At 35.3% G+C, this 22686-nt stretch overlaps 1 protein-coding gene across 17 annotated transcripts in view; it reads left to right on the top strand.

Annotated features, from left to right (window-relative positions):
* Nucleotides 1-22686, top strand: part of PPP1R9A (protein phosphatase 1 regulatory subunit 9A) — a 344292-nt gene that overhangs the window by 246490 nt on the left and 75116 nt on the right. For 11 of the 17 annotated variants that reach the window (XM_032252907.1, XM_032252915.1, XM_032252914.1 and 8 more), the window contains 2 exons: nucleotides 1454-1589; nucleotides 6717-6782. In XM_032252907.1, coding sequence (XP_032108798.1) covers nucleotides 1454-1589; nucleotides 6717-6782 — 202 coding nt within the window. The remainder of the gene's footprint in view (nucleotides 1-1453; nucleotides 1590-6716; nucleotides 6783-22686) is intronic. The other 6 variants (XM_032252911.1, XM_032252916.1, XM_032252910.1 and 3 more) reach the window with 1 other exon arrangement.

Genomic DNA, 22686 nt, shown 5'->3' with positions numbered 1-22686 from the left:
ATTTTATTGTGTATAAATTGTACCTGAATAAAGATGAGAAGTGATAGTATTTATAAATTCTATTAACACTTATTTCCAAAGGAAAATAAAAGATAAGTGAACACTTAAACATAATTTTAAAGGAAGTCTTGCTTGAAGCTATATAAAAGTATTTCTTAAAAGGTAATTAATTACTGACATCTAAGTGTGAAAAATTTTGATCTTTAGTGTATCGTGCAGAAAAGTTGTATATTTCATTTAAAATTGATTGAAGACGGCAACGTACTTTAATCAGAGGAAAGCATCAATTAAATGTAGAAACAAGATTTAAACAAAGATTCACATTAAAATAATAAGTAATATTTAGAAACTGAGTCCTAGAGACACATTATTTATATTTTTAGAAAAACAGAAGCATATAGTAGTATGAAAAGATGTATAAAAATGAATATTAAATTGGTGAGCACAACACATTACATTGACAAGAATATACCATGACTGTAGCTTGCAAAAAGGAAATGTCTTCCTCGGTTTTTTCTTCAGGCTTTTTTTTTTTTTTTAAACAGGAATTAGTATCAACAAATATTTTCTTTTCTCCCTTTATTTATTGAACCACACCTTTTCTCATACTGTCTTTCCCAAAAAGAAGTGAATTAATTCACCATCTCTTATTATAGCTTTTCATTTTTAAAACAAAAACCACTACCTGTGTTCCCTTTCTCTTATTTTCAAAGTTATATATTTAGCCACCTAAGTTATGCTATACCTCAAAATGTTTTGTTGTTTTTGTTTTGAGACGGAGTCTCACTCTGTCACCCAGGCTGGAGCGCAGTGGCACGATCTGGGCTAACTGCAATCTCCGCCTCTCAGGTTCAAGCGATTCTTGTGCCTCAGCCACTGGAGTAGCTGGGACTACAGGCATGCGCCACCATACCTAGCTAATTTTTGTATATTTAGTAGAGACCGGGTTTCGCCATCTTGGCCAGGCTGGTATTGAACTACTGACCTCAGGTGATCCACCCACCTTGGCATCCCAAAGTGTTGGGATTACAGGCATGAGCCACTGCTCCCGGCCATCAAATGTTTTTGAAGCAATTTTTGTTAGGGTTATGCAAATGACTCTTGAGTTCAATGGTACAGGAAATTATGAGCTTGCTTCCATTTTGCATGGCATCAAAAATGTATAAAGTACTGCAAAATGGGTTACATATGTTAAGTCTTCTCTTAAAATGGTAATTTTTATGGTCCTTTACTTTTTTCCCCCTTCTCTTCCTTTATGAGCTGTATCCCTAAAAATCACTTCAATTACTCAGCTAACCTTTCCCCTCACCCAAGAAAACTATTTTGAAGTATGTAGGTGATGTTACTTTCTTCAGGCTTGACAGACGCTGCTGAGATCAAACCTGGTTATTTTACTTAACACTCCTTTTTGCTGGAAAGTTTTGAATATTAGTCTTTGTTAACCTTTCCACAGATTTGTTATTGGGCGGGAAAAACCAGGACAAGTGAGTGAGGTTGCCCAGTTGATAAGCCAGACACTGGAACAGGAGAGGCGCCAGAGAGAGCTGCTGGAACAGCACTATGCTCAGTATGATGCCGACGATGATGAGGTCAGTAGTGCTTGCAGATTCTTTTTTCCACATTTTCTAATTCATGAAATGCTCTGCTGTATAACAGTATGACAGGTTTGATGCAGTTTCTCGAGGAAGGTATGTCTACATTGAACTAAAATTCTACCGTAGGAAAGAAATACTACTTGCATCTGATATTCACTTAAGAATCAAGTCATGGTATCTAGTTTATAGTATGAAGTTTGTGGATACAAATAAGTCTTATCTTTTCACTATTAGAAAGGAAGTCATAGAAACAGAAAAGGATAAAAACACAAAAATGTGAATAATGTCTGTCCTTATTGCTGGAATCGGGTGATTTTCCTCTCTCTCTGCTTTTTATTTTTTCAATCTTTTCCAAATGTCCTGCGATAGTATGTAATGCTTTTCCAAAAAAATCAGTAAACATACCCATACACATAGAAATATACACAGAAAAGTACTATAGATTGCTGAGTGTTTCCAGTGTCTTTTCCCCTTAGGAAGAGAAAGTTCTTTGGATCTGCTCACTATGATTTGTGCTAACACAATGCAGAACAGAGCTTTCCACTAGCACATGTTCCATTGAGTAGATACATATTGGAATAATTTTACATCCTGCTTTCTGTAGAAGATCAAATAAATGAATAGAAGCTAACCCCCAAGTGAAAACAGCTCTCCAGAACCCTTGTGTGCTGTAATATAATACAGATGCTGTTCTATTTCTAATGTCATTGCCAAATGCACATTGCTATAATGGGACAACATGCTTTATTATAAACACAGTAAACATGCACATGTTTCATATTGGCATGTCAAAAGATCCATCAACAATTTAATTGTAGTATTTTATACTCCATAAACTTGTACATATTTAGATATAACAAATATTCTTTACTCCAACTGATATAACCACAGTGGAAATTCATATATTCAACCCCTTCTTATCTGAATATATAATTTTTCAGAATACTGCTTTCTAGCCAGGTCATAGAGATTAATAAACAGACTTTCAAATATTTTTCATGTATTTTTAATCTGAGATGTTTTAACCCTAATGTATATTACGATCTCATGAGTATGTAATATGATGAGGTTATATTCCTCACTTATTATAGCAGAAAATTAGAGGTGGTATATCCGTTAGCTTTTGATCATCGGATAACACAGTAGAAAGCCCTTAAATGAATGAATTAGACTCTTAGAACTTGATTGATTTTCTTACTGGATGAATCCATTTGAAATGGTGAGTATATTTTCATCACACTGAGATACTTTGTATGAATAATGTTGTCTTGGATTTTCAAATTAAAGAAGGGATTTCCTCAAATGTTTCAAACTTGTATCTTACCTCGTTTTCAATTCTCTACATTAGTATATTGTATTTTATCAGAGACACTGATTTACTTTGGCTGCAAGCTTATTCTGAGATTGTAGAATCATTCTCTGCAGGTTTGATTTTTGCCTTCTCACTGTGCTAGAAGGATTTTTGGTCTTAGGTTCAGGGAGTACAGTGACATCAAGTGGTGGAAGGGGATGTGGCCAGGCTTTCTAATCTGTGTGCCTTGGTTTCTTTGGCCTGAAAGCACAGGGATTGGGTTAGGTCATAAAATTCCTTCTAGCTTCTAATGTTCCATGAATATGAAATAAGACATCAGGTTTAATAAGGACAGGGCAAAGAAGATAGTCAAATTTTTAAGGCACTCCAGGTGAAACATTTAGATCACAGACCACACATTTACTGCAGTTATTTTGAGGCACTGAAATATTATCACATTTATCCCTAAAAGTTGATATAAGATTTTGCTTTTTTTTTTTTTTTTTTAAAGACACAGGGTCTTGCTCTGCCACCTAGGCTGGAGTGCAATGACGCAAGCATAGGTCACTGTATCCTCAAACTCCTTAGCTTAAGCCAACCTCCTGCCTTGCTTCAGCCTCCTAAGTACCTGGGGTATAGGCACACAGAACCACGTATTGCTAATTTAAAAAAAAAAAAAAAAAAGTCTTTTTGTTTGTTTGTTTGTGGAGATGAGGTCTCACTATGTTGTCCAGGCCTGTCTTAAACTCCTGGCCTCAAGCAATCCTCCTGCCCCGGCCTCCCAAAGTGCTGGGTTTACAGGTGAGAGCTACCACTCCTGGCCCAAAGTCTTCTTTAACTTGATAATTTGAATAGATGGATAAAGAATATTTTTTGCTTGACATTTATACTTAGTAATATATCACGTCCTAAATAGAAGATTGCTTATAAGTTTTCTTGTTTGCTTGTTTTTGTAAGGTAATCAGAGTTGTCATCTGAGCAGATATTTTCAGGGGCAAGGAAATTAAGTACATATTTAGTGGCAGGCACTTTGTAAGGTGTCTTTCCTACATCATCTCATTTAATCTTTAATGCAGCCAGAAGAGATTTTCTTTTTTTCCAACAAATGCAGCAACTGAGGTTTTTTCTAGTGTTACATCCAGTAGTTAGCAGAGTTGGAATTGGAGTAAGGTCTTGCTGGCTCCAAAGACTGGACTCTTTGCAACACACTCTGCTGTTTTTGAGTAGAGTGTACAGAACACTTCTGCTGGGTCTGTCTGTATTCAGGCAGACACAGAATAACTTGGCAACAAATGATGTTAAGAGAATTACTGTTTGGGGTGATGGAGTTTAGGTTCTGTGATTCTTTGTTCTGTATTTCTAATAAAAAGGAGATCAAGTGTTTGAATAATTATTTTACTCTAGGCAACAGTCCATAGAGTCATCTTTATAGAATTTAAAGGGAAGAATAATTGAGTACTCAAATGTTTTTTTTTTTTTAAATTAGTTAACCTGTTTTTTTTCTTTCTGCAAGTTATAGAAGTAAAAACGAAGTGCTTGCTGTGTTGCTTCAAGTAACTTACTTTATGGAAAGAAGTCAAGGAGACTTCTCTTTGTATCTATCTCCATCCTCCTCTGTGACTTGGGTTTTCTTCCTTTCTTCTATGTTACACACTGCCTCACCAAAACGTGCCCAGATAAATCCAACTGTTAATTTTCAGTGCACAAGAGAAATGAAAGCTGTACAAATAGCAAAATTCCACTCCAGTGTTAAAACTTCAAATTATCACTTGATTCAAATTATTTTTTTCTGAGGGTAAAAAATATTAAATTTATTGAGTGCTTTTTTCCATTTTCTATTTACTCTCTGTCTCCCTTTATGAATGAAGAATAAAATATTGAAGTGGCATAAAAGAAATGAGAAGAACCAATATTGGTTATGTAATAAATAAATGCTCCTTAAATAATTGAGTTAATTATATGTATAATAGAACAATTTATTAATTAATATATCTGTGTTAAAACAGGCCCTGGATGTGTATAATCAGTCACTTGGTTCTTCATTTTTGTGATTTATAGATTCATCTTGTGGTTTTAAAGTTAGAGTTATTTTTATTTGACAATATCCCCTTTGACATTCCCTGTACTGGCTGGGAAAACCTTTAATTAGATACAGAGCAACCAAGTTCATCCAACTGATTTCCAGAGCCAGCTCTTAGATCAACAATGTCTGCTGAAGGATAGATGGCTTCTGTTTTTGATCAGATCATCCAAAGTTGATTGTAACTTGGAACTTGTCACATTGACAGAGAGGAATTGCTTACTTGAATTGACTACCTGGAAAACATCGCAATGTGATAAATAGATCCTGAAATTATAAACCTACAGTGGACCTCTAATAACTATATTGATGAAGATTAACTATTTAAATTTTTGCTTTTTCTGTTTTTTCTTCCTCCAAATCATTAGAAGGGTTTAAAATAAGCAAACAGCCAATTTTATTTTAATTTGCATTCCTGTTTTTGTTTACTTTCTGTTAAACATTCTGATTAAAAAAAAAAAAAAAAAAAAAAAAAAGCTAAAATGGCTTTGCCTAAAAGCTGTAGAATAAAAAGGAGGATCCTGTTGAAGAAGAGAAGATGAATATCTGAACAATTGAAAAATTTTAAATGTATATCTGAATATATCTGTGATTCATTATTGAATTTCTATTTAATAGAATTATTGATCATTTGCTTTCTTTCTTTCTCTCTCTCTCTCTTTTTTTTTTAACAATCTAAAAGGTTGCCAGGGAGGATTTCAATAAATCCCTCAGACAGTCAGCGCTATTTCATGACACTTGGAGGGTATGATAAATTTTTCAGCTAGAATTTAACTTTTTAATAACATTTAATCTCTTGTCATACTCCACAACTGTCAGTGTTTAGCCTTTTAGTAGTGAGATGAGGTAATTATGGTATATATTTTGTGTAGTATCTTTATATATGTTATTAAAGAGCCTGATACAGTTTGAAGTACTGCAGGCTCACACTGGAAATAGAGTATGGACTGGTACTACATTCCATATTTGAATTAGAAAATAGGTATGGTCATTGAAATTAAAATAAACTATTGTACTTTAAAAATTATAATTATTTGGCTTCCTTAAATATTCTTTTGAGACATAATATTTATTACATTGTGAAGTCTTAGCTTATAGATAGCATTTCAGAGTCTCCTTAGGCAGTAGTTCATAACAAGGTTAATCATCACTCCAGAAATTGAAGCTCCTTCTAAAATATAATTGAATCTTTCTTTCATAATTTGTTTTCATTACTGGAAATTAATATCATTATAACAATATTATAGCAACATTATTTTTAAGAATCTTTTAAAGTATTGAATACAATTTAGAGTAGCTGCCCACATAGGTATGGGTGTTTATTGCTTGTGTTAGTATGTAATAATTAGAGGCAAAAATATAATGGAAGCTTTGGTTTGCATAAGTATTAAAAGGTATACAAGAATATATTTATGTTATAAAAAGTGTTAGAGGGATAACATTAATTTGACTCTTTCTGTTTGCCGTTCCTAGTTGGAAATAGCTTGTGAGTATGAACAAGTATTGGCAGTTATTATGGTTGGCCTTTTAATAATGTGATTATAATAATGTAAATAGACTGTATACTGTATCTATAATACTGAGAAACTAAGAGTGGGGACATTTTTTTTTTTTAACCAACATGCAGCACTTAACAGTGTGTATTACAATAAGCACTGGGACCTCAGTGTTTTTCTATCCTTTATCATTAGGCTGCTCTCTTTGCGGTGCGGGGTAAGCCTGCTTTAATATTTTTTGTCAACCATTCTAGAACACTGTGGCTGAATTACAAGGAGTGTCTGGCAACTGCAATAACAATAACAACTATTTTCTTAAGGTTTGTTTTCTGGTTAAAAGTAATGCTTACCTGTACTTTCCTGCTTCATATTTAAAATTAAATATTCTTTGTGCCTTATTAACTATGTGTATATTCTGAAGAACTTCTCTAGAGCCATGTGTTTTGTGCATTGAATAATAGTTTGAAAATAATCATTCAAGAGACATTTAATTCTGAAACATAGCATATATTTTAGGTATAGGTTTGGCAATTTAGACTCATTTCTTAAAATTTAGCCATGGATATTTTTAACCCCTAACACTTTAAATATTTTGTGATTCAAATTCAAAGGAAAAAATAAATGTCCAACAGCAGGTCTGTATGAAGCTGCAAAGTAACAATATATGTAGTGATTTATATTGTCTGTAAATCCAGTACTTTTTTAGGAAATAATCTTTTGACACAAAGTTCTTGATTTTTCAAAACACTAAATACATTTGTCTTTAAATTATGGTAGTATTTGTTTGCATGATTTATATGATAGACGTACCAAAATATCTAAAATGTTACTATACTTTAACAAAATAATTCTCATTATGTTTAGTTGCTGTTAATATAGATAGCAGTGCTTAAAAATGGAGGTCAAGTGTATGTAAAAGGCAGACTGATTTATGGCAATTAGAGGAGCCTGAAGAATAAAAGAAATATAAAACCTTTTTAACAGCCTGTTTGTGAACAGACTCCAATTTGGTTGGATCTTTAAAGTCATTAAATTTAATTATATCCTTTGGTTTATGATCCCCAAATCTATAGCAATGGTCATTATCACTGAAACCCAGAATCACAAGGTGCTTGGAAAACATTCAATTGAAGGCCCTATCCATAGGTGATGTAGCCTAAGCATGTATACACATGCTTCACACACACACACACCCATGGACCACACTCACACCACACATACCCCCACACACCCCCATACACCACACGTACCCCCCCCACACACATTCCCACATACATTCTACACACACACCACACATACCCACACACACCACACTCACACCACACACCTCACACACACACGCACACACACCCCACACTCACACCACACACACCCACACACACGCCACACTCACACACCACACACATGTGACACATGCACTACATACACACCTCACACACACACACCCCACACACAACACACATCCCACATACCCACACATATGACACGCCACACACACACACCACAAACACATATTACCACCCCCACACACATACCTCAGACACACTCTGGTCTCAGGGTGTAGACATCTTCCTGTACTTGAAAGATTCTCTCTAGAAATATTCTTTGTATATGGAGATGTTACTTATTAATAGCACTGTGTACAGACAGAAGGGTGGGTAGTGTCAGGTGGAGATAGAGGTTAGGATAGGAGCCTTCATCTAAACAATGAAGATTCATCTTTGATTTTTAAAAATTATGATGCAAATGATTTGAATATATTTTCCTTCCCACTGCTACATTGTGATGTTATTTACTTGTGAGCTAGATACAAAATACCAAATAAACTTTATCAAATTCTTCCATGTAATTAAATTTCTCCAAAAGTGTAGGCTTTGTACTCCCTGAAACTATGCTAGAACAATTCAATATTATGATGATGAAACACCGAGTTTGCAGTGTTAAAGAGATGTCATTGAAACTAACACAAATGACAGTATTTTTCTGAATTTAAAAATGTATAGTTTATAAGTTGAATATTCACCAAAAAGTTCCAAAATGCTAAAAGACACAGTAAGAGATGGATGCCTGGGAAACAGACTTACTTTCCCAGGGGCCATGAGGATCCCCTGGTTTTTCCATGCCTTTTGTTTCCTCCATGTTTTACGGTGTTTAATACACTGACTTTGCTGTCCTTGTATGTCAACTTAAACTGTTTGCCTTTCAGCGTTCTGTTTTCATCTCTTTCACAAAACATTGTTGGGCTAGCAGCCTTTTAAAAGTGTGTCAGTAGCACTGTGTGTATCTCTTTCTATCATTATTTATCCATAAATTTCCCCCATTAGCCTATAATCTTTTCTAAGACAGGTTTCAATGGGCTTTTGCTTACTACAACATTTTAATTGTCTTGAGAGTCCATGAATTTGCAAGAAGACCCTATCTCTATCACACTAAACCACAATCTTTTTCATGTAAAATCAGAAAAAATAAATATGCATATTTTATCCCTTGAAAACCTTTGGGACTATCAAAATAGCAACTTGATGACTCACATTAACATGCCTTCTTTTTAGTCATAACTAAATAAACCGGCAGTTAAAACAGAATAGTCAAAATGGCCTAAATTACAATGTTGCATATATATATATATCCTTCCCTCCTTCCCAGTGTATTCACTTAGAAATAGCCTTAAATCATAGAAACATATTTTCTATCACACAAATACATTTCCATCTGCAATAAAAACTGAATGGTGACTTGACCAAGGACTGAGATGGTAAAGCTGCTTTATCATGGAGTTTTGGCAGGCTTCATAAAGGCTTTATTCATTTTTAACTGATATTGAGGCTAGTAAGGATGTTAAAAACTCTAATTGGTTTCTGAAGTTTCAGTTCCTAAAGGGATTTTTTAATGGATTTATTGAGATAAATTTGACATAGAGTGAAATGCACATATCTTAAATGTATAATTTGGTATGTTATCACATAGCCCCATTTAAATATCAACTTCAGTGAGTAATAATTTACATACAATAAAATACGCCAATTTTAAGTGTATTTAAGTTAAGAATTTGATGAGTAATCACCACCATAATCAAGATATAAGACATTTTTATTACCTCAAATATTTACCTTATGGAACTTTGTAGTCACTCTCAGCCTGAAACAGCTATTCAGTCAGCTTTTTGAAACTATAAGTTAATTTCTCCAATTCTAGAATGTCATTAGAATAAAAGTGCAACATACTTTTCTTGTAGTGCTTCTTTCACTCATCATAATGTCATAATTATCATTAATACTTAAATGTTATGATGGTACTGTAATTTGTATTGCTTTGAGTTATAGTAGACAAAACCCAGGGTCTACCTGATGTGGGATGCCTAATTAGGAAACTTCACCATAAAGCTGGAACTCCATGGACTACACTTTTCTGTAAGGTGAAAATAAATCTACCAACCCAGGGTCTGCGTGGAAAATTGCCCGTGTCAAATCTTGGGTGCTGAGTGGAAGGGCAAAAAAATTTTTTTTCTAAGAAATTGTGATCACAAGTAGCCTTAATTTATGTTACTTTTCAGAAGAAAAAAAAAAAGCATATCTTTCCTTGCGCATTCATCTTTACTCAAAGAAAAAAGTTAAAGTTTCAAGAAATATGAGTTTACAGTTTCAAAGTACAAAGTTCACAGGGAAATAAAGGACCATGAGTAACAAAGAACAGAAAATAGAAGGGAGGGAGAAAAAGAAAAGAAAGAGAAAGAAGAAAGGAAAAAAAGATAAGGTCAAAATTATTTTATTATCAGTTGTACCAAACTAGAACAAATATATGTAGTTGTATATAACTTATTCCAGAAGACATAAAAACTAAAGTAGTACAGCCTTGATACCAGAAATGCAGTAAAACTTTGAGAGTGTGAGATGTATGAAGTAATAAGACAGAACCTTAGTACCAAAACCTAACAATGATGAGAAAGAAAATACGTGTAAGTCCATCCCATTCATGAAAACAATGCAAAAAAATTCCTAAACAAAATATTGGCAAATCATATGAAGCAACATATAAAAGAGATAATATATCATAACGAGGTTGGGTTTAGCCAGGAATGCAAGTATGGTTTAACATTTGAAAATCAGTCACTTTTTATATTTTACATTGTACTGGTAGGCAAGTTAAAGAAATTAAAGAAATAAATTGTAAAGGAAGAAGTGAAACTGTTATTCACATACAGTGAGATTGCCTATTTAGAAATCTCAAAGAGTACCTATAGATAAGTTATTAGAAATAATATAAAATTATAGCAACTTTACTGGATACATAATTAATGTAAATAAAACGTCTATTTCAATATGTCTGCAAACCAGGAGAAAACATAATTTATAAGTTACCATTTACAAGATTTCAAGACATAAATGATAGGGAAGACCTTCATAGAGAAAAATAAAATTTTATTGAGATATATTAAAGAAAGTGTATAAAACAGGACAAAGAAACCTTGTTCATGGATTGGAAGATTCAGTAACTTGCGTCCATTAACCCCAAGTTGATTCAGTGCAACTCTAGTAGAAATAATTTCAAAATATTTTAAAATGGAATTTGGTAAGCTATTGCTAAAATACACATGAAAGGACAGTACACCAGAAATAACCATGACATTTCACATGCTTTAAAATGGAAATAATTATTATTAAACTTTAGTAAATTTAGACTTTAAGGCAAAAGAATGAGCAAGTTGGTCAAGGAACCCAGAAATAGCCCTTTAGATATACGAAAACCTGATTTTATGACATAGATAACAGCCTAGAAGAGTGGAGAAATGTTTGGCTCTTCAATAAAGAGAATATAGTGAAGTTGAGCCCCCGCATATAATCCATATCCAAAATTCCATTTCAAGTGGACTGACTACTCAAATGTGAAAAGTAAAAATATAAAATTTGGAAGACAGTGTAGAAGAATACCTTTATGACCTCAGTTTTTAGAAATGTTTTTAAATGAGCCACTGAGAAAACTGACTACATTAAACTTAAAAACTTCTGTTCATCAAAAGAATACCTTTAAGAAAGTGAAAAGACCAGAAGCAGGAATAAAATGTTTAAAAAATAAATAACCAAAAGTAAATTACAGTCAATTCTGAGAAATATATTTTTAGGCAATTTCATTATGATGTGAACATTATAGGCTGTACTTACACAAAGCTAGCTAGTATAGTCTACTACACACCTAGGCTAGATGTTACAGCTTTTTCTCCTAGGCACAAACCTGTACAGCATATTAATGTACTGAGTACTGTAGGCAATTGTAACACAATGGTATTTGTGTATCTAAACATGGAAAATATACAGTAAGAATATGGTATAAAACATAAAAAATGGTATACCCCTATAGGCCACATACCATGAATGATGCTTGCAGAACTAGATGTTGCTCTGGCTGAGTCAGTAAGTGAATGTGAATACTAGGACATTACACTATTGCAGACTTTATAAACACTGTATACTTAAGCTACAATGAAATTATTTTAAAATATTTTTCTTTGAAAATAAATTAACCTTACTGTAACTGTTTTATTTTATAAACTTTTAGATTTTAAAAAAACTTTTTGACTCTTTCCTTTTTAATAACAAGCTAAAACACACATTGTATAGCTGTACAAGAATATTTTTTATCCTTATTCAGTAAGCTTTTTGCTGTTTTTAAATTTTTACTTTTTAAATCTTCTTGTTTAAAACCAAGACACAAACATACACATTAACCTTGGCCTACATGGTCAGAATCATCAGTATCTTCTACCTTCATGTTCTGTTCCACTGATAGGTCTCAGGGCAATAATACATGGAGCTGTCATCTTTCATGATAACAATGCCTCCTCTGGAATACCAACTGAAGAACCTGCCTGAGGCCATTTTACAGTCAGTCTTTTTTTTTATAAGTAGAAGGACTACACTCTAAAATAACAGTGAAAAGCATAGTAAATACCTAAACCACTAACATAGCTGTTTATTATAAAGTATCATGTGCTGTACAAAATTGTATGCATCATATTTTTATACAACTGGCTGCACAGTAGGTTTGTTTACACCAGTATCACCACAAACATGAGTAATGTATTATGCTATAACATTATGACAGCTTTTCAGCTCCATTATAATCTTATGGGACCACTGTCATATGTAAGGTCCAGCATTGACCAAAATGTCATTATATGGCACATGACTGTATATAAAAAGTACTTGTGTGAGCCAGTAAGGAGAGACTACAATGGGCCATTGGCTTGAACAGGCATGTCTCAGAAAAGGAAACCTCCATAGCAGATGATGTCCAAATACATTAGCAATCAGCAAGTGAAAAACCAAAATAAAATACTACTACATATCTACTGAATTGATTTAAATCAGATATTTTAAGTTTCAGTGAGGATGTGGAGTAAGGAAAACTCTTATTCTCTGCACATAGGAAAATAAATAAGCCCAATCACTTTGAAAAACAATTTGGCATTATCTAATAAAGTAGATTCAACAATTATATTTTTTGCTAACTACCCTAGTAAAACTCATGTATATGAGCCATAACATGTTTAACATTGTTTTTGTAGTAGTAAATAAAACATTGAACATACATGACATCTCTATCAACAAGAGAATAGATAAATATATTATGGTATAGTCGTACAATTAAATTTTATGTTGATGCAGCAACCCACAACAATGGGTGGAATCTCAAGAGCATAGAGTTAAAAGCAAAAAGGCACAGAAAAATACCCATGATATTATTCAATTTATATAAAGCATAAAATCTTGTCAAAATGATACATTGTTTGGGTATAAAAATATAGCAAAACTTTAAAAAACTTTTAAAAAAAATGATAAAATTGGTAAAATTCAGCAGAATTACTACAGAAGAGTAAGCAAGTAAAATGGAATCAAGGAGGCACACACAGAGGACTTCAATGAAAATGAGTGGTCCTGTTCCTTTTCTTGAACTAAGTTGTTAGTTTATTGGTGGTGGTTATATAATTATTCATTATGTTTTAAATTTATTTCTTGAATAGGCTTTATGTCAACTCAGTATTTAATATAATTTAAAATCTGCCATGTATAATATATTTCACAATTTAGTGATTATGTGGATAATCAGTATAAACTATGTGATATAAAATGAAAATCACATAGTTTCTCCTTTCTGAGGACTTATAAAATGGCTTAAAACTCTGTGTCTTCAACTTGCTTCAGTATGAGAATATCATGGTATTTCTTTAAAAATACAGATTTATCCACCCAGCCTCAGACCTACTGAATCTGAATATGGCTTGCAGGGGTGTCACCTGCGGATGTTTGTGGGAAGGGGTTGGATGTAATGAGTATTGGAGTGGTCCAGTGTAAAGGTGCCAGGAAGCCTAAAGTAAAGATCTTTGAGTCCGAGTATTGCAGACACTTTGCAAGAAGGAATGGCTGTCACAAACCACAAGACAGTCATGTGAGGAAAGGACTAGAATTATTTTCCCTGGAAGGAAATCGTAAGATTGAGACTATGTTTATCATTAATCTATAAGATAATCCATGTAATACCACCAATGACATTTTTGTTGGTTTTATTTTTTTAATGCCTTAAATGCTATAACTTGGTTCTATTAGACGATCTGATAACATTTTTGCAATTATATGAATCAATTTTTATATAAATATATTTTTCAAGATTCAGTTACTTGTACAATTATAGAATTACTGAAATAATGTTAACATATGCCTCTTAAGTCACTCATAGCTGTCCTCATCTATAGAGGAAAATTCAGAGAAATTTAAATCTCTTAGTCTCTTTCCACAGTTCTACTGGCATCAGAATAAGCACTTCGTTGTTCTCTTGGCAAGTAAAATGAAACCAAGGAAGACTGCCAGTTTGAATTTGCAGTGTGACATTTGAGTTATAGAGGTCTACTTTGGTCAGTCGACTGTTTAGTTCAGGATGTCAGCGGGAAAAAGAGAGATCACTGGTTCCCTCCTCATATAGAATACATTTATTAGGAACTTAAACACAATAGCAGTTATCTCTTTATAAGTAGGTAAATTTATCAAGTGGAATTGACTTAAGAATATTAAGACATGGAAAATATGTTTTATACTCACAAGAAGCTTATTTTGCTGTGGAAATAGTAAATATATACGGTAAGAAAAATGTAAATGCTTTTCAAGGCAACCTGTTAAAAGATCCAATAACCATAGTATAAAAGAATCATCACATTTTAAGGCATACAAAATAAAAGTGAATTTGATATTTCTGGTTTCTATTTTTATTTGCAAGGAGGTTTTTTTTGCTTTTGTTTATTTACTGTAGCACAAGCAGGTGCAGCAATATAGGGTGTGTTCAAAAAAAAATTTTTTTAACAGTGCAAGGAACTTGTTTATTATACACAGAGACCCATCACTGAACACAGCCAACATCAATCCCTGCTTTCTTTTTTTTTTATTGCATTTTAGATTTTGGGGTACATGTGAAGAACATGCAAGATTGTTGCATAGGTACACACATGGCAGTGTGATTTGCTGCCTTCCTCCCCATCACCTGTATCTGGCATTTCTCCCCATGCTATCTCTCCCCAACTCCCCACCCCCCACTGTCCCACCCCTATTTCCCCCTGACAGACCCCAGTGTGTGATGCTCCCCTCCCTGTGTCCATGTGTTCTCATTGTTCAACACCCACATATGAGTGAGAACATGCAGTGTTTGATTTTCTGTTCTTGTATCCGTTTGCTGAGAATGATGGTTTCCAGGTTCATCCATGTCCCTACAAAGGACACAAACATACTGTTTTTTTATGGCTGCATAGTATTCCATGGTGTATAAGTGCCACATTTTCCCTGTCCAGTCTGTCATCGATGGGCATTTGGGTTGGTTCCAGGTCTTTGCTATTGTAAACAGTGCCACAATGAACATTCATGTGCATGTGTCCTTATAGTAGAATGATTTATAATCCTTTGGATATATACCCAGTAATGGGATTGCTGGGTCAAATGGAATTTCTATTTCCAGGTCCTTGAGGAATTGCCACACTGTCTTCCACAATGGTTGAACTAATTTACACTCCCACCAAGAGTGTAAAAGTGTTCCTCTTTCTCCACATCCTCTCCAACATCTGTCGCCTCCAGATTTTTTAATGATTGCCATTCTAACTGGCGTGAGATGGTATCTCAATGTAGTTTGATTCGCATTTCTCTAATGACCAATGATAATGAGCATTTTTTCATGTTTGTTGGCCTCGTGTATGTCTTCTTTTGTAAAGTGTCTGTTCATATCCTTCACCCACTTTTGAATGGGCTTGTTTGTTTTTTTCTTGTAAATCTGTTTTAGTTCTTTGTAGATTCTGGGTATCAGCCCTTTGTCAGATGGGTAGATTGAAAAAAATTTTTCCCATTCGGTTGGTTGCCTCTAATGACTGTTTCTTTTGCTGTACAGAAGCTGTGGAGTTTGATTAGGTCCCATTTGTCTATTTTGGCTTTTGTTGCCAATGCTTTTGGTGTTTTGGTCGTGAAGTCCTTGCCTACACCTATGTCCTGAATGGTTTGCCTAGGTTTTCTTCTAGGGTTTTTATGGTGTTAGGTCTTATGTTTAAGTCTTTAATCCATCTGGAGTTAATTTTAGTGAGAGGTGTCAGGAAGGGGTCCAGTTTCTGCCTTCTGCACATGGCTAGCCATTTTTCCCAACACCATTTATTAAACAGGGACTCCTTTCCCCATTGCTGGTTTTTTGAGGTTTGTCAAAGATCAGATGGTTGTAGATGTGTGGTAGTGCCTCCGAGGCCTCTGTTCTGTTCCATTGGTCTATATCTCTGTTTTGGTACCAGTACCATGCTGTTTTGATTACTGTAGCCTTGTAGTATAGTTTCAAGTCTGGTAGTGTGATGCCTCCCGCTTTGTTCTTTTTGCTTAGAATTGACATGGCTATGTGGGCTCTCTTTTGGTTCCATATGAAGTTTAAGGTGGTTTTTTCCAGTTCTGTGAAGAAGGTCATTGGTAGCTTGATGGGGATAGCACTGAATCTATAAATTACTTTGGGCAGTATGGCCATTTTCATGACATTGATTCTTCCTAACCATGAACATGGAATGTTTTTCCATCTTTTTGTATCTCCAGTTCTCCTTGAAGAAATCCTTTACGTTCCTTGTTAGTTGTATTCTTAGGTATTTTATTCTCTTTGTAGGAATTGTGAATGGCAGTTCATTCTTGATTTGGCGCTCTTTAATTCTGTTATTGGTGTATAGGAATGCTTGTGATTTTTTGCACATTGATTTTGTATGTGAGACTTTGCTGAAGTTGCTTATCAGTTTCGGGAGATTTGGGGCTGAGACGATGGGGTCTTCTAGATATACAATCATGTCGTCTGCAAATAGAGACAATTTGGCCTCCTCCTTTCCTATTTGTATACCCTTTATTTCTTTTTCTTGCCTGATTGCTCTGGCTAGAAGTTCTAATACTATATTGAATAGGAGTGGTCAAAAAATTTTTAGAAAACAGCCTATCTGCAGAGCAGAGTATATAAAAACAAATAATAACTAGAAAGTATTTTAAAAGATAATTACTTTAAAAAGTAATTGCAGTTTTTGCCATTGAATGTAATGGCATTACTTTTGCACCAACCTAATAGAACAATAATGTTCAATCTTTCTAAAATCAGCGGAATTTCTTGACATTTGGACCTCATCTAACTGGATAGACGTTTTTAAAAAATTGTTGGGAAACAGTTTTCCGTGAGCCTCTCACATTTCTGAGACACTGATTGCCCTATATTCTGGACTACCTTTTCAAGTGTTTATGTTTGTGAACTGAACAGCCTTGGAAGATAGTTTTTCCCTTTAGAGCAAAGGGTAGAAATACTTCTGATTATAAAAGATTCTGGTTACATAGCTCTGGGTTTTTCTGACATGTCTACCTGTGAAGGAATCATCTGGCCTTCTACTCATCATCCTTTGAAAATTTTGGCTTGAGGAGCCAGTCCAAAAATGGTAATACAACAGTTCTCCCTTATCTGCAGTTTTGCATATGAGTGTATCAGATACCCACAGTACAGTACAATAAGATATTTTGAGAGAAACAGACCATGTTCACATAACTTTTATTACCATATGTTATAATTATTCCATTTTATTAGTTAATAACATAGTACATAGAATATACTGTGCTTAATTTATAAATTAAACTTCATCACAGGTATGTATGTATAGGAAAAAGCATAGTATATAATAAGGCTCAGTACTATGTGATCTGCATCCATTGGGGGGTCTTGGATTTATCTTTTGTGGATAAGGGGATACTACTGTAGCCTGTTTCAACTAGTACAAAGACCCATCATGGGCTGAAGAAGGGTCTGACCCCACATCTATACTAAGTATGAATGGAAGAAATTTCACTCACTGGGGAAATGATGAGGTAGGGTGTTTAATGCTGCATAAGGAGGAATAGCAACAGTTGGGCTGCTTTTTGACTCAACTCCTCTTGCAGTCTGTCATGTCTATCATGCCAACTTTAGATTCATTCTGATGATAAAAGGTGTCACAACGTTCTTTGCCATGGGTCCTGGCTGTTATAAGGTTATATTGTTCCTGTTGGGGAAATTTCTCTGAGATAAATAAACTCCTATGAGAAACCTAGTGAGTATTTGGGCCCTCACTGCCTTGGATGGAATCTATAATGCTGAAGAAGGTAACTCACTTGAGAATGTGATTTTGTCCCAAGGTAGTCTAGATAAATTCTTATAGTCAGCCTTATCATCCAGTAAAACTCCCCTGTCCTTTTTATGTTGAAACCAGGTTAAAGAGATGTTACCATGGTAACAGGGCAGCGAATGCCCCAGATGAAGATGGTCTCCATTACAGAATTTTTGCTATGGAAGTCAAGACTATGATTGCTGAATGAAAGAGTCCCCACAACTAAGTAGATGGTGTCAGTAATTATGAGCAGCCTTATATAGTGCCTCAGGTGGACTATAAACAGTAAAGTTAGGTTAAAGCATGAGTAAACACTGCACTGCTAACAACTGAATGTGCCTGTGATAGCCACAGAGCTCTTCTCTGCTTCCACACCTCTTGTTGCCTTCCCGCTCCACCCTGACTTTAGCTGCTTTGGGCTGAAATCTCTTTGCCTTCCAGAAAGACCAAATTTTATAAAAAAAAAACCCTTGAGTATAATGGAGAACTTTAGAGAGGGGAAACACTTGAACTCTATTGTTTTGTTCTGTTGATACTCTGGTTCCCAACTCACTATCTCATCTGGTGCCACTGTGAGAAGGATGCCCAAATTCAACTGATATAATGAGTTCACAGTAGGAAGGGAAGCAAAAATGGCCTTGTGGTTGGGACCCTTTGTGGGCAAACACAATGTAATGGTGATATGGTTTCCACTGCTACTTGTGTAATGGAATTGATGTGTTATATGCATGGACTTCTTGTCACATTAGTGTTAATGGGGATTCTCCCATTCAGAGATTGCCACATGTAGAGCAGTAATAGTGGGTCATGTAGATCACCTTCCCTGTTTCCCTCAGGTGGCCCAGCAGAAACAAGACAGCATCTCAGGGGGAGAAAAGGAATTCACAGCTTATTTAGACACTTAATGGACTAGGAGCAGTGGCTTATGCCTGTAATCCCAATACTTTCTGAGGCTGAGGCAGAAGGTTCACTTGAGGTCAGGAGTTCAAGACCAGCCTAGCAGACATGGTGAAATGCTGTCTCTACTAAAAATACAAAAATTAGCTGGGTATGGTGGTGCATGTCTGTAATCCCAGCTACTCTGGAGGCTGAGGCAGGAGAATTTCTTGAGGCCAAGAGGTGGTGGTTGCAGTGAGCCGAGGTCGTGCCACTGTACTCTAGCCTGGGTGACCAAATGAGACTCTGTCTAAAAATAATAATAAAAATAGACACTTAATGGCTGCCAGGATTCTCAGGCCATTTCCCAACTCAACAATACCACGTTAGCTTAGTCACCAGACACACCTCTTATTTTTTTAAGTGGCTATGAATTTGCTCCTAAACTCTTATTGAAATTGAAGGTCTATGGAGAAATAGGAACACTTTTACACTATTGGTGAGAGTGTAAATTAGTTCAACCATTGTGGAAGACAGTGTGGCAATCACTCAAGGATCTAGAACTAGAAATACCATTTGATCCAGCAATCCCATTACTGGGTATAAATCCAAAGAAGTATAAATCATTCTACTATAAGGACACATGCATGTGTATGTTTATTGCAGCACTATTCACAATATAAAAGACTTGGAACCAGCCCAAATGCCTATCACTGATAGACTGGATAAAGAAAATGTGGCACATATACACCATGGAATACTATACAGCCATAAAAACGGATAAGTTCATGTCCTTTGCAGGGGCATGGATGAAGCTGGAAATCATCATTCTCAGCAAGCTACACAGAAACAGAAAACCAAACACCACATCTTCTCACTCATAAGTGGGAGGTGAACAATGAGAACACATGGGCACAGGGAGGGGAACATCACACACCAGGGCCTGTTGCGGGGGGATGGGTAGGGGAGGGATAGCATTAGGAAAAATACCTAATGTAGATGATGGGTTGATGAATCCAGTAAACCACCATAGCAAGTGTATACCTGTATAACAAACCTGCACTTTCTGCACATTTATTCCAGAACTTAAAGTATAAAAAATAACCACATTAAAAATAATAATAAAAATAAATTGAATGTCTGACCCATGGACAGACAATATCTCTGGCCTCATATTCTCAGTTTGAGATGGGTCAACTTGAAATCATGACCAACAAGATTGGAAGGGTTCAACAAACATTGTCAAATAGAAATGACAGATTCCAGAAAGCTGCCAAGTTGGCTACAAGTGGTAGCTTTCTGTTTAATTAAAACTTTGTCTCTCTGCCTCTTGAAATAGGGAGTTTGGCTTGGTGATGTCTTCAATTTATAGGCTTTCTTTAAATCCCTGGTATTTGTTCACTGATGGTTCCGCCAAGTTGTCTAATGTTGTCTTCTGATTTTTTAATCTCGGCACTAGTTATGCAAACCCCAAAAAGGACATGGTCACTCTGCTCAATAGGCAGAACAGAAGGCCATTTATATCTCTGGCCAGTACTCCCTTTGATGAAGCTTGTTATATTTTACTGACTCTCTGGGTCTATTGCGACTGACTTGTTTGGTCTGTCACTCCTACAATTACAGACTGACATATTAAAGTTTGGGATACCTAGGGTTGAGTGTGGTGGCTCACACCTGTAATTCCAATACTTTGGGAGGTTAAGGTGGGAGAATAACTTGAGGCCAAGGGTTTAAGACTAGCTTGGGCAACATAGCAAGACCTGTCTCCATAAAAATAATTTTTTAAAAGCCTGGCATGGCAGTGCTGTATGCCTGTAGTCCCAGCTACATGGGAGGCTGAGGTTGGAAACTCCTGGACTTGAGCCCAGGAGTTTTGAGGCTGCAGTGAGCTATGATTGTGCCATTGGACTGCACCCTGGGTAACAGAGTGAGACCCTGTCTCTAATCAATTTAAAAAAAAGTTTAGGATGGCAGACAGTGGAAACCAAGTGTGGCAACTGGTCACATTCTTTGAACTGCTCATGTAGCTGCACCTTAGAGGTATTTTTAATATATTTAAATGTATTTAAAGAAAGACTTTTAAAATTAGAATCAGAATCTGCAGTTTAATAGGATCTCCAGGTGATTCTTTTAAAAATATTTTTATTGATGCATAAGATGTAAATTGTTTCAGGGTACATGTAACAATTTAATATATTCATTTAATTTGTAAAGATCAAATCAGTTTACTTGGGATATTCATCACCAGAGAAAGATCTTTGTAAGAAATCTTTTCTTTAAAAAAAAAAAAAAAAGAAAAACAATTTCTTCATAGTATTTTAAATAATTTTTTTAAAAGATTTTTATGTATTTAAAGAAAGACCACCATTAGATCATGTGGCCTTCAGATGATTATAGAGATCCCTCCAAAATGAAGCTACCCTTAGTTACTAAAGGGTGCTTTCCTGAGGGATAACTAATTTATAATTTATATGAGCCCAACAGGCAATCGTCCTTGTGATTGAAGTCATTTAATTAGATAAGCTCTTAGGAAAATGGTTCTGGATTTTAGGTAATGTGATCATTGGTACCACCTCCATCTTGGCAGGCAGTCATGTCAGCCTGAACTTTTTGGCCAGGGATTTTCTGGATAGTAGAATTGCTCTAACCCTCAATACAGAAGCTTAAGGAAAAAGTCCTGGGTTTCTAAGGTATATCCTGATGGTTTATGGGACTTCTTTAACCAGTTGGGTCTGGGATCCTAGGGAATATAGTTGTTATCATTACTGCAAGTTGGACTGATTGTGATGCTTGGAATTCTATTGATAGTAGTCTTAATCATATGCTCTGAGACTGAATGGCTTTGGTCCTAGCCACTCTTGGTCACATTCATCAGTGTGGCCAAGGGAATTCCATACTCGGGAAAGTTCACCGCAAGCCAAGACTGTGTAGAAATGAGGGTGGACGTTGTTTGGAGACAATTCCTCCATGGGTTCTCCCTTTGCTGCTTGTCTTTTGAGCAGCAGCAGCAGCACCAGCAGCCTTTGTTTCGGATTATCTTTCCAATTATGTTGGTATAATTAGGACATAGTATCCCCCTTTAGGGCAGTGACAGGTTTGTTTATCACTCATTATTTAAAAATTTGAATTTCCTAAGGGCAGGATTCTTAATAAGATTTTATTGGTTATACTGTCTTTTTTTTTTTTTTTTTCTGGAGACAGAGTTTTGCTCTGTCGCCCAGGCTGGAGCACAGTGATGCAATCTTGACTGACTGCAACCTCTGCCTTATGGGTTCAAGTGTTTCTCATGCTTCAGCCTCCCCAGTAGTTGGGATAACAAGCCAGTGCCACCATGCCCAGCTAATTTTGTATTTTTTTTTTAATAGAAATAAAGTTTCACCATGTTGGCCAGGCTGGTCTCAAACTCCTGACCTCAAGTGATCCACCCACCTCAGCCTTCCTAAGTGTTGGGATTACAGGTGTGAGCCACCACCCCCAGCCTGGTTATACGTTCTGCTTCATTTTTAAACCACATTCTTTTGGCGGTTCCCTGGATTTGAACTTTGTTTAGAAGCCGTTTCTTAACTTTAGACTTAATTTTAAGACTTTGAAAAATACCAAGTTTCTATTTAAACAGAAAGAATTCCTTTCTGTTTAATAGTACTGTCAACCGAACTATTGTTTTTACATTTTACTATAAGCAG

This window comes from Sapajus apella, unplaced genomic scaffold, assembly GCF_009761245.1.
Source record: "Sapajus apella isolate SASKATOON/1434 unplaced genomic scaffold, GSC_monkey_1.0 scaffold81, whole genome shotgun sequence".
Taxonomy (NCBI): domain Eukaryota; kingdom Metazoa; phylum Chordata; class Mammalia; order Primates; family Cebidae; genus Sapajus; species Sapajus apella.
The sequence above is the reverse complement of the archived record's forward strand: the minus strand, read 5'-3'. Positions and strand labels throughout refer to the sequence as shown.